The sequence below is a fragment of the Musa acuminata genome, chromosome BXJ1-4 (genome assembly GCF_036884655.1).
Source record: "Musa acuminata AAA Group cultivar baxijiao chromosome BXJ1-4, Cavendish_Baxijiao_AAA, whole genome shotgun sequence".
In the NCBI taxonomy this organism is placed as follows: domain Eukaryota; kingdom Viridiplantae; phylum Streptophyta; class Magnoliopsida; order Zingiberales; family Musaceae; genus Musa; species Musa acuminata.
The window spans coordinates 3,731,802-3,746,758 of record NC_088330.1 but is presented as its reverse complement, the minus strand read 5'-3'; the positions used below and the strand labels follow the sequence as shown (position 1 = coordinate 3,746,758).

Below are 14,957 nucleotides of genomic sequence, written 5' to 3'. Positions count from 1 at the left end.
CCCCACCCGGGTGAATAAGGTGCTGCAGGTCATCGACTTGGCTAGTCCTTCACCCGCACAACTTCACCGCCATCGCCCGTCGCTCGCCGCAGCCACTCGCGTGTTGCTCGCGACAATCGCCCACATACAACTGCACCTCTTCGCTCGTGAGCACCGAGCCCTTCTCCACCTTCCCTTTCTCCTGTAAATGGAACTTTGGAGAACCAGAGCAGGGTAAGCGATAGAGAGAAGGAAAAGTGAGAAGAATAGAGAAGTAGGGAGAAAGACGTTTGAATGATCGAGTCATAGCAGGATGTTGACTACATTCAGTGGCACCCAAGTATCTTCATCATCGCAGCGTTCGCTGCTTGTGCTTGAGCTGCCGCCCGCACGAGGGGAAGTTTCATGCTGCGTTCCTCATTGTACGGCTCCCACCGCTACCCGCGCCGCTTCACCGTAGTTGCCCTCCGTAGGCCGTAGCCGCTCGCGTGCTACTCGCTGCAGTCGCCCACCGCAGCCGCACCTCTCCGATCGCGGGAAGCGAGCACTCCACCTTCCCTCGCTCCTATAAATGGAGCTTCTGGGAACAACAGCAGGGCAAGCGATGGGGAGAAGGAAAGGTGAGAAGAAGAGAGGAGAAGTAGGGAGGAAGACGTGAGAAAGATCTCCCACTGCTCCAACCCAAATCCAACCAAGAATTACTCGACGTTGAAGCTTCTTCTCCGGCGAGACTCCGCCGGTCGGCCACTGTGCTCTTGGCAACAACCGCAGAGAAGAGGAAGTTGACCGTTGCTGTGGTCAACTGTGATCGACTCTGGTCAACACTAGTAAAAAATTGGTCAACAGGGGTAATTTTATAATTCTATGTTATTATCTGTTTTTGCTATATTTAGTAATTTTTTGGGATTTCTGGAAAAATCGTCTCGTGTTGACTTCTTTTTTGTACGATTTAATTTTTTTATTAATTATTCATAACCTACTAATCTTTTCAACATAATTTTTTTCAATTAAATTTTATCTATTTCCTAACTTAAAATGAGTTGATTTAAGTTTAAAACTCCTTTTTAATCATCCTATCATAAAATCCAATTAAAAAAATAAATATTCTGTTTAAGATGAAATATATTCATAATTCTTAATTAATTTTAGAATTATTCTAAATTTAGTGATTTTGGGGGGATTGCAATTAATATTATTTGGTTCTATTTGATCTTACTTTGGTTGCTATGGATGTTTTAAGGTCCCAATATCATGTGTTATTAATTACACTTTCCAGCATAAAATATATTGTATGGATGGACATCTAATAATGAATGTATCTGTATGGATCTCAGTTTGCTTGTTTTCTAGCTCTTTGTTGATGACTCCTTGTCGCCTTGCACATTAACTCAACTGTTCTTTATCACAGCAGCAATATTTGTGGGTAATTAAACACATCAACTATGCACACTATCTTGTGTTCTTTCTCGTTCTATGTGCTTCATAGCTGCGCGTAATTGCTCAGTAATTGTATCTTCCCCCGTCCAATGCTACTGTTCACGCATTGGGTGCCCGCGAAGAAAGGTTGCAGGCACAAAGCAGAAGTGTTGTTCTTCGTTTTGGGTGGGAGAGATGACTCCTCCCATTGTTCACCTCATGTCATGTCATGAATGATGTGAAATAATAATCTCGTGCCTCAATTCTCGGTGCTGTGCCCGGAAAAGCTTGTCGATACCCTCCTGTTCTTTCTGAAGGAACAGTCACATGCCATGAGATGGGCTTTCCATATCACTTTTGTTCTTCTCAAGAAAATGATGTTGGGAAACTAAATTTGACTGTATTTGTCGCCATTTGTTTCTCCTTTAATCTTACTACTGCTCACTAATCTCTCATCTTCTGTCATTAGATTGCTTCCCCTCATGTGTTATGCTTTTATGAGGAAGAAAGAACACAGAGGTCAATTTCTGGCGTTGTGGAGACAACATGAATTGGTTTCACTGCATTGGGAAGTTTTGCTTCATGGAAGAGGAGAACATAGGATGATAAGAGGAGGGTTGCTGCAGAGAAGAGGGGACCCAAAGCAGTCCACCAAAGCCTGAGATGAGAGGAGGGTTGCCGCAGGAACCCTGCCTCTGAAACCCGCGTCTTCCACTCGCTTCCTCTGTTCCTCACATGTCGTCTCTCCTTCCCCCTTTCTAAGAAGAACATACAGCCACTCTCTTCTGCAAGACCAATCCTTCTGCTACATCTACTCTGTTTGCACTTCTCCTCTCCTCTTTGCGTCCCAAAATGCCTCCTTTGGCTTCAAAAGTTGCTCCTTTTCCTCTGTTTCCTACTCTGGCATCCTCATCCATCTTCTTCTTTGTCTGCCTGTCTGTGTTCTTCTCCTTTTCTTCCTCAGAGCCGATCGCAGCCGACGTTATCCTCCTCCTCGACAAAATAAAGCCCGCCCTCCAAGGCTCTGCCGCCAACGCCGAGCTCTCCTCTTGGAATGCCTCCCTCCCCCTTTGCCTATGGCGCGGTCTACGCTGGTCTGCTGGAGGCGCCGCCACCGCACTCCGGTGCGAGGACGACCCGGCCGTCCGCTCCAACCTCAGTCTTTCCTCCGACCCCTCCCTCCACCTCCTCTCCATCCGCCTACCTGCTGCCGCCCTCGCTGGCTCTCTCCCGCCGGAGCTTGGCCAGTTCTCCTACCTCGAGTCCCTTTACCTCGGTGTCAACTCCCTGATCGGCCCCATTCCCCTCGAGCTCGGCAACGCCCCCGCCCTCGCCGACCTTGACGTCGCTGGCAACATCCTCGAAGGCGCCCTCCCGCCGTCCATCTGGAACCTCTGCGACCGCCTCGTCTCGCTCCGCCTCCACGGAAACAAGCTCTCCGGCGCCGTTCCCGACCCTGCTGAGCCTAGTACGAATTGCGACAAGCTTAAAATTCTCGACTTGGGCAACAACCGATTCCAAGGGCCCTTTCCTAAGTTCATCGCCGAGTTCCGTGAGCTGGTGGAACTCGACCTCAGCAGCAATAGCTTCTTCGGCTCTGTCCCGGGCTCGCTCGCTGGGCTCAGTAAAATAGAAAGATTGAATCTTTCGTACAACAACTTCACCGGGCCATTGCCAGAGTCCTTCCGGAAGTCCAGGTTCACGGCGGAGGCGTTCCAGGGGAACAATCTGGTGATCTGCGGTCCATCGACGGTGGGGAAATGCGGCTCAACTTCCGGTCTGACTTCCAGATCCATCGCCGGAATCGTGATTGGTTCGCTAGCTGGGGCAGTGGTCCTTGCGTCGGTGTCCTTTGTTTTGGTACAGGCGAGGAAGAGGAGGAACATGGGAAGGAAGGCGAACGGAGAGGAGGGCTTGGTGTTCGAGGAGGACGGGACCGACGGCGGGGATGGGAAGCTGATGGTGTTTCAGGGCGGTGAGCATCTGACGCTTGAGGACGTGCTGAACGCCACCGGGCAAGTGATGGAGAAGATGAGCTACGGGGCTGTGTACAAGGCGAGGCTGGTCGACGGAGGACACATTTCTCTACGGCTGCTGAGAGAAGGCAGCTGCAAGGATCAAGCTGAGTGCGTGCCGGTTATCCGGCAACTCGGGCGAGTTCGGCACGAGTACTTGTCGGCGCTGAGAGCTTTCTACCAAGGGAAGCGAGGCGAGAAGCTGCTCATCTACGACTACCACCGCAATAGAACCCTTCATGACCTCCTTCACTGTCTGTCCATTGCCGAAGATATCCAAGAATTACCTTCTTTCCGATCCAATGACATCTAAAGCTCACAACTTTGTGTTCTGCAGACTCTCGAGGGGGAAAGCCGCTGTTGAACTGGACCCGCCGGCACAAGATAGCGCTCGGTGTGGCAAGGGGACTCGCGCACCTCCACGCCGGTCTGGAGACGCCCATAACCCATGGAAACGTGCGGTCGAAGAACGTGCTGGTGGACGAGTTCTTTGTGCCGAGGCTCATCGAGTTCGGGCTGGAGAAGCTGATGGTTCCTGCCGTGGCCGACGAGGTGGTGTCCGCCGCGAGATCGGACGGCTACAAGGCGCCGGAGCTGCAGAAGATGAAGAAATGCAATGCAAGGACGGATGTGTACGCCTTTGGGATACTTCTGCTGGAGATCCTGATAGGCAAGAAGCCCGGAAAGGGGACCGGGAGGGACGGCGGCGGGGTGGATCTCCCGTCACTGGTGAAGGTGGCGGTGCTGGAGGAGGCAACGATGGAGGTATTCGACGCGGAGGTCTTGAAGGGGGTGAGGAGCCCAACAGAGGAGGGGTTGGTGCAGGCGTTGAGGCTGGCGATGGGGTGTTGCGCTCCGGTGGCGTCGGTGAGGCCGGACATGAATGAGGTGGTGAAGCAGCTCGAGGAGAACCGGCCCCGGAACAGGTCTGCTCTCTACAGTCCCACGGATAGGAGCGAGAGCGGGACACCATTCTGAGGCCAATCCAAGTCATTTGAGCTCTTCTGGTTGTCCTTCCAAAGGCAGGATTTTGATACGGTGTAAGAGACCATGGTGTTTTAGCTTGGCAGTGTAGCAACTGTGTTTATTTAGATGAGGGTAGGCATGCAAAATTATTAATCCGTTATGGTTCCTAATAGTTAATTTGGATCTTTAATATAAAGTTCTAATCTCATTATAAAAAATTATTTATCAGGAAAAAAATATCAATGAGTCTCTCGTACTAATTACTGAACAAGGAGCTAGTTCCTCGTTAGTATTGACAGACTACTTCCCTAACCAACTCGAGTTACTTTTGAACTTTCAAAAATTATTGTTAAGAAGTTATTTTTGAACTTTCAAAAATATTCTTACGAATATTTCAAAGAGGCTATTTATAATCTACCCAATTTGTCTCTTAGACTTTTATGAATATTTCATAAGAGAAATATAATTGATGTTCTTAAACTTTCATGAATATTTCTATGAATATTTCATAAGGGAAACATAATTGACTCGAACTGTCCTTAAACTTTCAAGAATATTCTACATGAGAGGTAGCTAAGCAGTTTGATAACTGACCTGAGCTATCTTTTGGACTCCTATCTATATGGGCAAGTGGGCTTTCTATGCCTTTATCTTCCTATAGGACTTATGTAGCATTGACATGACAAGTGATGGCTAGCTGATTATATATTTCCTATCATTTGTCTTATCCCAAATGTATAGTTTGAAGTTTTGGAGTTCGAAGCACATTGTTTGATTTTATTTTTATTTTTATGGGAGCATTTAGGATTTTCGTCAATCAATCAAGTTTTTTTTGAATTAGGCTTATCAGAGATATCAGGCCTTGCATCTTCGTCGTGATAGATTGTACTTAACATGAGTTAGATTTTTCTCGACTTATGCACCTTGGACGTCTTTTACAAATATTCGAGAGTATTCTTGCAAATATTAAAAAATATTCTTACAAATATTCTGAATCGGAGGTAGCTAAGCAACTCGATAACTGACTTAAGTTGTCTTTTGGACTCCTATCTATATGGGCAAGTGGGTGTTGGGTTTCTTAGGCCTTTATCTTCCTATGGGCCTTATGCAGTATTGACATAGCAAGTGATGGCTAGTTGATTATATTTTTTTTATCATTTATCAAGGTGTGCTTTGTAGCTTTTGGAGTTCGAAGCATGTTTGGTTTTTTTTCTTTTTTGGGGTATAAGAGCATCTAGAATTTCTTTCGACGGATCAAGTTTTTTTCGAATTAGGCACCTCAGAGATAATAGGCTTTACATCTCCATCATGGTAGATTATATTTTTATATAATCTACGGATTAGGATTTTCTAACTCACTTATCTTAGGCTTACTTTGTCATGTGCTTCTATCATAGTGGGTTTTACTTAGTGCAAGTTAGATTTTTCTTGACTCATGCGTCTCGGGCACCCTTTGGCTTGATCTTTTACTATAGTGAGTTTCTTTTATGAGTTGAGTTTTCTTGACTCACGCACCTTAGGTATACTTCACCTTGTACTTCCATTGTACCAAGTTTTACTTGGCGCAAGTCAGATTTTCCTTGACACGTGTGCTTCGGACACCCTTTGGCTTAATCTTCTATAACAGGTTTCTTTTTATGCGGGTCAGGTTTTCTCGACTTGTGAGTCAGATTTTCTTTGACTCATGTACCCTTTAGCCTAATCTTTCACAGTAGTAGGTTTCTTTTTTCATTGGTTCGATTTTTTTGACTCGCGCATCTTGTCGGAGCAATCTCACGTGGACACTTTGATTCAATCATGGAGAGTGGCTTCATCGTGAGAGGGCGGAAGATTGCTTTCCCTGATCGACACCACATGATCAAGGGTTTGATTCCGACAAGTAGGGCTAAGCATATATTCTTTACATCCTCCTCAATTAGCATTTCAATAATGAAAAAGAGAGAGACAGAGAGAGAGACGCTCGAGGAAGTCTCGGGTGCTTTAGCATCGAAAGAGAGAGGGAGATTTTCTCATATCCTCCTCGATCAATACCCTGACAGTAGAGGAGAGGGAGATTTCCCCATATCTTCTTCAGAATGGATGGGAGAGAGATTTTTTCCTTAAATGATATCTTAGTAATAATGAGGAAGTGTTCCTTTGATATGATCTATATGATTTTGAAAGGACACTTGCACAAATCTTGGGAGGAGAGATGTCATCCTTTGTCTATAAACCTCCCTTAGTTTATTTAGTGAGGCTCATTCAACTTCTCGAGTCCTAATTTTGGGAAGCTTTCTTTTCGGCTTCGATTCCAAAAGATAAGTTGATCCTTAGGTCATCTAGTGTATAGCTTTTGCAACTCAGGTCAGGATGTCTCTCTCCTCTTGCGAGAGTTCTTCTCAATTGTGAGGTTTTAGTATTAGGAGTGTAGCAATTGTATTTATTTAGATGAGGGTACACATGCTAAATTCTTAATATGATATGATTCATAATAGTTAATTTAGGTCTATAATATAAAATTCTGATATCATTATAAAAATTATTCATATATCCTATCAAGAAAAAATATCATTGACGTCTTCATTTGCACAACTTGACCCTCATCCGTATGCGAGGAGTCATTCGGAATAGAGCATGGTTTCTCTAGACTCGTTACCTACACACATACTAAGGTCAGGAGGAGCTTCCCGAGTAATCCCTCCGATACTTAAGTCAGTACTAAGGCACCTCTATCCTAATCAAGAGTTAAGGGTGCGTTTTTATACTAAACTTGAGGAGAAAAAAAATATTTCATAAAGATTCTACAAGGGAGGCTATTCGTAACCGACCCAAGCTGTCCCTTAGACTTTCGAGAATATTCTAATGAATATTCCATGAGGGAGGCTGTTCGTAATTGACTCGAGTTGCTCTTGGAATTTTAAAAATATTTCTATAAATATTCTATATGGAAGGCAATTTGTAAATAGTTCATAATCGACCCGAGCTATCCTTTAAACTTTCGTGAATATTTATATAAATATTCTACAAGGGAGGAAGTTCAACAACTCAGTAACTAACCTGAGCTATCTTTTGAACTCCTATCCATGTGGGTGGGAGGGTGCTAGGCTTCCAGGACCTTTATCTTTCTATGAGCCATACGTGACATTGATATGATTAGGGATGACTAGTTGATTATATATTTTCTATCATATCCAAAAATATTTATTAAATATGACCAATGAATTTAATGTCTCATGCCACAAATCTCTCAAGGTTATTTAATTGATTGATGGATTTAGAAATGGATTTCTTAAATATTATTTGATGCTTCATGACAAATCCCTCAAGGTAAGTTTTTCTCATGTCGCATGTTAAACTAGCGCTAGATAAATGCCCGATATGGTTAGCGAGTCCGAAGTTGAAAAGATTTATTTTAATCCTCGATTATATAGACCTCTTCTATTTGTAGAGTAACCAAATGAATATTTACAAATAAGAAATATTTTAAAAAATATTCTTTCCTTCTAATTTAATGTGTCATATATTGTAGTCAAAATTTTTTTATTTAACATGTGCATGGCATATTTTCGACAGGACAATTCAAAGCAATATACGTTAATTAAATAAACTTATTTAAAATAAATTTTAAATATTTTTAAAAATTATAAAATCTAACATTAAATAAATCAAATCATAATGGAAACTAATTGCCTCCTTGTAGCTCTATCTAATGGTAGCGAGTAAGAGCCTCCCAAACATTCTCTTAAAATATGTAATAATATTTTTAATATATCATATAATAAATTTAGTAATATTTAATATATAAATATCACTTAGTTATAATCAGTACCAAAAATATATAGTCATAAATATGAAGATAAGCCTTGATAACACAACTATAAAGATATTAATATCAAGTCTCATATTAGATCTCATAATATACTACAACATACTTTCGACAGTAAATAGTATACCAAGTGAATCAATATTACACTTCGAACAAACGAAGTAAATAGAGTATTGTCATTATCTGTCAAAGCGAGGACATATTCGTCCCAACAATAAATGGAGGAACGATGTAGTTGTTATGTTTGATAGCTCATTAATCCCCGAAGAGAATTATCTTTGAGCATACTGAATCTATATATAAGAATCATATAGATTTACTTATCATATTAATCTCATTTCTTATATTAGTCGTAGGATTGATCTACATCCATTAATAATAACAAATCATACTAAAAGGATCGGATTGGATCTAATGAATGCTACTCGCTAAATGATAATCACTTATTTATTGGGCAATAATAATTGAATTCATAAATCGATCTCAATAACTTAAAACTCTTAAATGATCTATTAACATCAGAAAACAGAGTGATTCAAGACCTTACTGAACCAACTTATCATTACTAGTATGGAATTATCATAAATTGATCTAACTTGGACTTGGTTTAGTTTAAGTTAGGTCAAACAAGCTTATACCAGTCTAAATCAGTTTAGAATCACTCTGAACCGATCAAAATCGATCAACTAATTCGATTCCAATTCAATTTAACGGTCAATTGAGCTCAAACTCATAAAATAAGGTTATCGGTCCAACTCATAACTAATCCAAACCATCGCAGGCCTGAAATCAGGTTGGACCGGATCAATACAGTGATGGGCCGATCGTGGATCAGCCCATTGAACTCACATGCTGGGCCGCTGGCCAATCGACGAGTGGTGGGCCTGGACGGTCCCAGCCTGCCAAGCCTTAGGCCTGATAGGCTGCGGTGGCCTGGGCCTGTCAGCCCGATAGACCTGAGTCGAACCAGGTTTGCACCCGGATCAAGCCTGTCTGCAGGCGGTCGGCTGGCTGGGCCTGATCAAGCCCGACGACTGGTCTGACTCAGATCTGACCTGAGTCAGATCAATTTAAATTTTGATTTTTCCTTTTTCTTTTTATTTTTCACATGGAGTTCTAAAATTTCAGAATAAATCTAATAAATAAGAGATCTAAATTCCAGACATGAATAATAATTTAATGAAAACGTAAACGTGATTTGTAAATTCCTAAAAAACTATTTTTCATGAATTAAAATAATAAATAACTAATAAATCTGAGCTAAAAATTCAATAAATCATGAAAATTCCAGATACAAACTTAAAAAATTAGTGGTAAATTAGATCAAATAGTATGATCAGATTTATAATAATATTTGGGTTTTTAAATAATTAATAATCCTATATTTCATGTATTGCATTCTAAAACTTGAAACAATTTATAGAAAATTTTAGAAAATTTATTACTGATCCTAAAACAGACTATCTATCTATAATATTAAAATAAAATTATAAATTTATTATTAAACTAGGAGTGTTACAAAATTTATTTCTCCGATAATATCCCACTCCTTTCTATTAGGATCGAGGGCTATCAATATTATGAAGAACACTAAGGAGTGAGAGATAGAGTCTTGAACCTTTAATAATAAAATTTTAACGTTCATATTTAATTAATTTTATTTTATTTATTTTCTAACTTAAAAGTATTTATTTAGGTTTAAAAATTCTCTTTAACTCAACTTATCATCAAGTCTAGTTAAAAAAGGATAAAATATTCTATTTGAGATGGAATATTCTTAATTTCCTATTAATTTGAAATTAACCTAAATTTAGGGTTTTTAGGGAATTACATGGTGTATTTGACCAACTAAGCTCTATATGTCGAGTGTCAATTGATCCAAAATATTGATCATATCATTTGTTTCCATTATGTTTGTACAAGACTTATATGTTATCAAAGTATAATATAAGTCTTGGGAACTCGATAATTGTAGTCTATACTAAAATTTACCAAAGGAATTGCTCTATAAGTTCTTGTTTGAGATAAATGTATTGGATATCAAAGATACATTGGTTGCGAGGGTCAGATTGCACATGTTGCACACTTTATCTGTTAAGGGCATGTAGAGCGTGAGGAGACATGTATGTCGTCAATGCTATATTATGGTGCATCTTACACTTTGTTCAATTAGGGTGCATGGGCATGCTTGGTCATGACGGTGCATTGTGTGCAAGTAAATGCATTGTCCATGAAAGCTGTATTGGTTGCATCTCACACCTTGTTGTATTAGGGCATGTCAAGCATGAGTAGGCATGTTAGCTGAGAAGGCAACATTGGGTGTGTTGAGCATAGGGAGATATATTGATTGTGAAGGTTGTATCGACTGCAAAGAGATGCATTAACCACGAAGACCCTATTGAGTAAGGAAACACAAGTTTAGACGCATCGAGTGAGAGGAAGACAAATTAGTTATGAATGTCGCATCAAGCATATTGCATGTTTTTCCTAGTCAATGCATGTCGAGAGCTGGGAGATGCATTGATCGCTAAGGTTGTGTTAGGTGTGGCTGCACACATTGTCTGGTTAGGGCACGTTAAGTGCAAGCAAACACATGGAGACGTGTACCGAGAAGGTTGTGTTAAATGCGTTATATAGTTTTGTTAGATTATATGATTCTATTTAATTAAGATATATTATAGTTTTGATTGGATTCTATTATAATTATTGATCAATAGAAATATATTTTAATTATAATAAAATTCTTTAGAAGATGACCTTGATGGGAGGGACTCTCCTAATTACACTACTTTATGCTCTCATTTATGTATAAGTAGGATCTTCTACGGATCATATCATCATCATAAAGAATTCTTCTCACCTCTTAAGATGTCCCAACTAGTCCTTAAAATAGGAAGAGATGACAATGAGAGTTTTGCTTTACAAATTTATGTCACAGATTGTGTTGTATCACGATATATTACTTCACAACATTTAAAGTATCATCTAAGGTATCCTATTGATTATCGTATATAAAAGGTATGTATCTTCTGTCTTAAATATATGATAGTTGATTTAATTATGATATTAAATTTTCATATAGTAGTCTTATTTCTTATAAGTTTACCTAGTAATAACTTATTGACCATAACAAGATATGTTTGTTAGATCACATTAGATAAGTTGTATACTTTAAGATGAGTGTATCGACAACAAAGATCGTATCATGGATGACTGACGATGTCGCACATGAGGGACTAAGCCGCACGCCTGGATGAGGCCATAGTCGTCAAAAAATGTCATAGACAATGTTTCGGATGGATGCATAGCTATGTGCGGCGAACGACGGACAACATCGTTTCCAGTGGATGGGTCATCAGGTGATGTTGCAGATACGAACGAAATTGAAGATGATGGACGAGGCCGTGTTCATCGGGCGATGTCATAGATGATGTTGTGGATGACGAACGAAGTCACACGCAACTTATGAAGCCATGCGCATGTGGTGGTAAAAAATGCCCCTTGTTAAAATCAAAGAACTCATTTGGTCTGATCAATTTGTTTTGCTAATAACCCCCAGCACCCAAATAAACTTATTATGAGAAAGCAGTGAAGTAGAGGCACAATCTATGTTTATATTACTCATAATTGATTACGTTTTAGAGTCTTTTTATGTGTTTTTCTAATTTCTACCGTCGCTCTTATTTCTCTCAATGAGAGTGCGTTAACTATTTGAGAAAGTATATTTTGGTTGGACTGTGTTTGCTATGATTATAGAAGCTCAAGGGGTATCCTTTATCAAGCATATGCTTCCTAATGAAAAAAAATGTATTTTTTGCTTCTTCGGAAAAATTATAGATCTTTTTTAGCAAGTTCTTACTTGGATTGAATTTTCCTATCAAATTTTATAGTGCGATCATAACGAGTGACATCCGCGATTCGTGATATCGACTGAGCAATATCTCACGATATATCATTCTTGATCAAAATCGGAAGCGTGGGTTGACAACATGACCCATTTGGTTAGCCAATTAATTTCTTTCGTGAACTTGAAAAGTGCATATTTTTAGTATCTTCATTTGAGTTTGTTGTGTCATTTATTGATAATTATTGTCTTCCATTTTGAGAGAACAAAAGCTCTTTTGATATGTATGTTCAAACATACATAAGGCACTTTGATCAGTTTTACTTAGCAAATGAATATAAGAATTAAAAATTTCATGGTAAAACAAATATCACAACAAATATTTAAAAAAAATAAGGATTTTAAGTCATTAAAAAAAAGAATAAATGAGACTTTGATTTGCTTAACAAGAAAATAAAATCTATATTTTAAGGTGATAAAAGTTAGGAAGAAAGAATTAACCAACCGGACTTGGACTTGGACTTGGTTGACTCTTCCTTGGTCTTAGAAAAAAATATACATGATAATATTCAATCAAAATAAGAACAAGAACATTAATTTAGTTTCCTTCGATCGTCAAAGAAATGCTATACCTAATAAAACTACGAGGCACAGAAAGTTTCCCAATTACTTGTCCCTAATAGTAGAGAACAAATTGTGAAAGTCTTGGATGCATGATGTCAAAGCAAAGTGTTGTTGCTGAGCCCTAAATGTCCATGCAACAATGTCTCGATAATAATGGCTTATAAATCGAAAGAAATATGGAAGTGTTGTTCTACATGGGAATTTTCCAAATATTTCATATAACACCATAACATTTTTTTCACCACAAGATGGATTTGTTCAAGGAGTATCCCAAAAATATCATCTTTCTATTTAGCTTTCATTTGTGGAGTCTATGTATCACCATGGATGGGAGGATGAAAACCAAACTCAAATTGCATCAAGTTTAAATGATTAAGCATCACAAAGAATTGTGGCTATCTGTATCATCCATTGTGTTTTCTTCATCTGATTAGTTCCACTGGTGATGTGTAAATCAACCTTATGATCCCAAAATTTTTTGCCTTATGTTCTATAAAAATATAATAAAGAGAGTCGATTTCTTCGACCCGAAACAAATATTTTCTTTCACAATTAAGTACATGCCAAAGGCACCAACTTCATTAGGCATCTCTTTGATTTGATTTCACATCTACATATTCCTTGGCAAGCTGACTTTGAATTTGAGCTTTGTAAGTTTCCTTTACAGGTCCCCTTAAAATGATGTCTGTGTGAGGATGCTCTCAATTCAATGACTTGGATGTGTATGTGTACAAGAGCAAGTAAGATTATAAACATGGCATAATTAGGTGGAATGGCATATACAAATCACCACCCTGGAAAATGATCTAATACTTGCCACAATTAGATTTTTAGGAATCTAATCAAGTAAGTGAGTCAAGTAATTAAACCAATTATTTTTCATACAATTGCAGATTTGATTCATGTTGGCATCACTGAACAGTTATGTGTTTAATGCCTTGCGCCAGAGGATTGAGTCCCAATTGCAAGAACCACCGTCTAGTCTTTTATTCTCTTTGTGGCAATGTTGCCACTAAAATTAATTACATGATCTCCAAAGCTAATTTGTGATGTTTATATAAGCCAAGCGTTAATAAGAGAACTAACGAAGAGTGGGAGGGGATGAATGCGATGTTTAAGGAAACAATGTTGTCTTTATTGTCATAAATAATGTCTATCGATCTCCTCCTATCGGTGCAAAACCTTGTAATCTAGACATGTTTGAGGGGTTGAAACATATCCCTTTTAATCTCTCGCCCACTGGTATAAAAGGAGACCAATTGTTCAGTCACAAATTGCATTGTTTTACGTCACCACAGGCGTAGCTCTCTTCATCTTCTTCTGTCCTTGATTGCGGCCCCATAACTCGCCGTGACTGTCTTTGGACTCCTTCACAGATCAAGAATGGGCGAGGAAGAAACGAGCGATGAATCGGTGCAGCAACCGGAGAAGAAAGTGGAGGAAGAGCGGACCTTCAAGTGCCAGTACTGCGACCGCACCTTCACTAGCTCGCAAGCGTTGGGCGGCCACCAGAATGGCCACCGGCGGGAGCGGGACGCCAAGACAAGAGCCGAGCACGAGGCTGAGATCTACGGCATGCAAGCAGCAGCGCCGATGCCTCCGCCTTCATCCATCCCGTTCTTGCACGCCAACCACTCGTTCATGCACGCAGCCAGACACCATTTCCGGCCGTCAGCCTATCCGCCATACCACCACATCCCGAGACATTCTCATCGCTACCATCCTTATCATTTGCCTCACAGCTTCAACAACAACGGCAGTGGTTTCTCAACATCGAGGTTCGATCAAAGGCACCTCCCCAGATTTGCTTCTCCCTATTACGCTGGACTTGCGCGAAGAGAGGAGGAGCTCCGGCGGCATGCGTACTGGCAAGGAAGCTACACCCCCGGTTTTGCAGGTTATCTGAGGGCACGACCACCGACAGCAACCATGTCAAGGCCATCAACATCCACAAACCCAACCCTATCACTTAAGCCACATGCCGGTGCGGCTGCAAACGATACCAATGCAAACCAGGAGGAGATAGACCTGACACTACGTCTGTGATGACAACAAGTATTACTGTAGCAGCAATTTGTTTGTCTTCATTCTTGCTATCATGGAACTATATGTGTTGGATAATAACATGTTGAATCAGTCATCTTACATACTACAAGAATAGTTTATATGTCCTTTGAGAATATATAGAGACGTTTTTGTGTGGAGAAATTATACTTGTGTAGAGTGAAAGATATATATAGTAGGGCTCTTCTTCTTGACCATACTCACCATCTCTCGATCAATCACTCTCCCCTCTGTCTCTTATTTG

At 40.2% G+C, this 14,957-nt stretch overlaps 2 protein-coding genes across 2 annotated transcripts; both read left to right on the top strand.

The window, feature by feature from the left end:
* Positions 1–1,843: 1,843 nt before the first annotated feature.
* Positions 1,844–4,568, top strand: LOC135642139 (putative kinase-like protein TMKL1). The gene is made up of 2 exons (XM_065158029.1): positions 1,844–3,664; positions 3,748–4,568. The coding sequence occupies exons 1-2, from the start codon at positions 2,248–2,250 to the stop codon at positions 4,386–4,388; spliced, it is 2,058 nt and encodes a 685-aa protein (XP_065014101.1). The 5' UTR covers positions 1,844–2,247; the 3' UTR covers positions 4,389–4,568.
* A 9,464-nt stretch (positions 4,569–14,032) lies between these two features.
* LOC135672009 (uncharacterized) lies at positions 14,033–14,695 on the top strand. Its single transcript, XM_065180466.1, has one exon. The coding sequence runs from the start codon at positions 14,033–14,035 to the stop codon at positions 14,693–14,695; it is 663 nt and encodes a 220-aa protein (XP_065036538.1).
* Positions 14,696–14,957: the final 262 nt, after the last annotated feature.

What these genes read in the sequence shown, in the direction of transcription:
- LOC135672009 (XM_065180466.1), top strand. Translation starts at nt 14,033, where the DNA reads ATGGGCGAGGAAGAAACGAGCGATGAATCGGTGCAGCAACCGGAGAAG.
- LOC135642139 (XM_065158029.1), top strand. Translation starts at nt 2,248, where the DNA reads ATGCCTCCTTTGGCTTCAAAAGTTGCTCCTTTTCCTCTGTTTCCTACT. An exon ending in CCTTCATGACCTCCTTCACT is followed by an intron (nt 3,665 to 3,747) that starts GTCTGTCCATTG and finishes TGTGTTCTGCAG; the next exon opens with ACTCTCGAGGGGGAAAGCCG.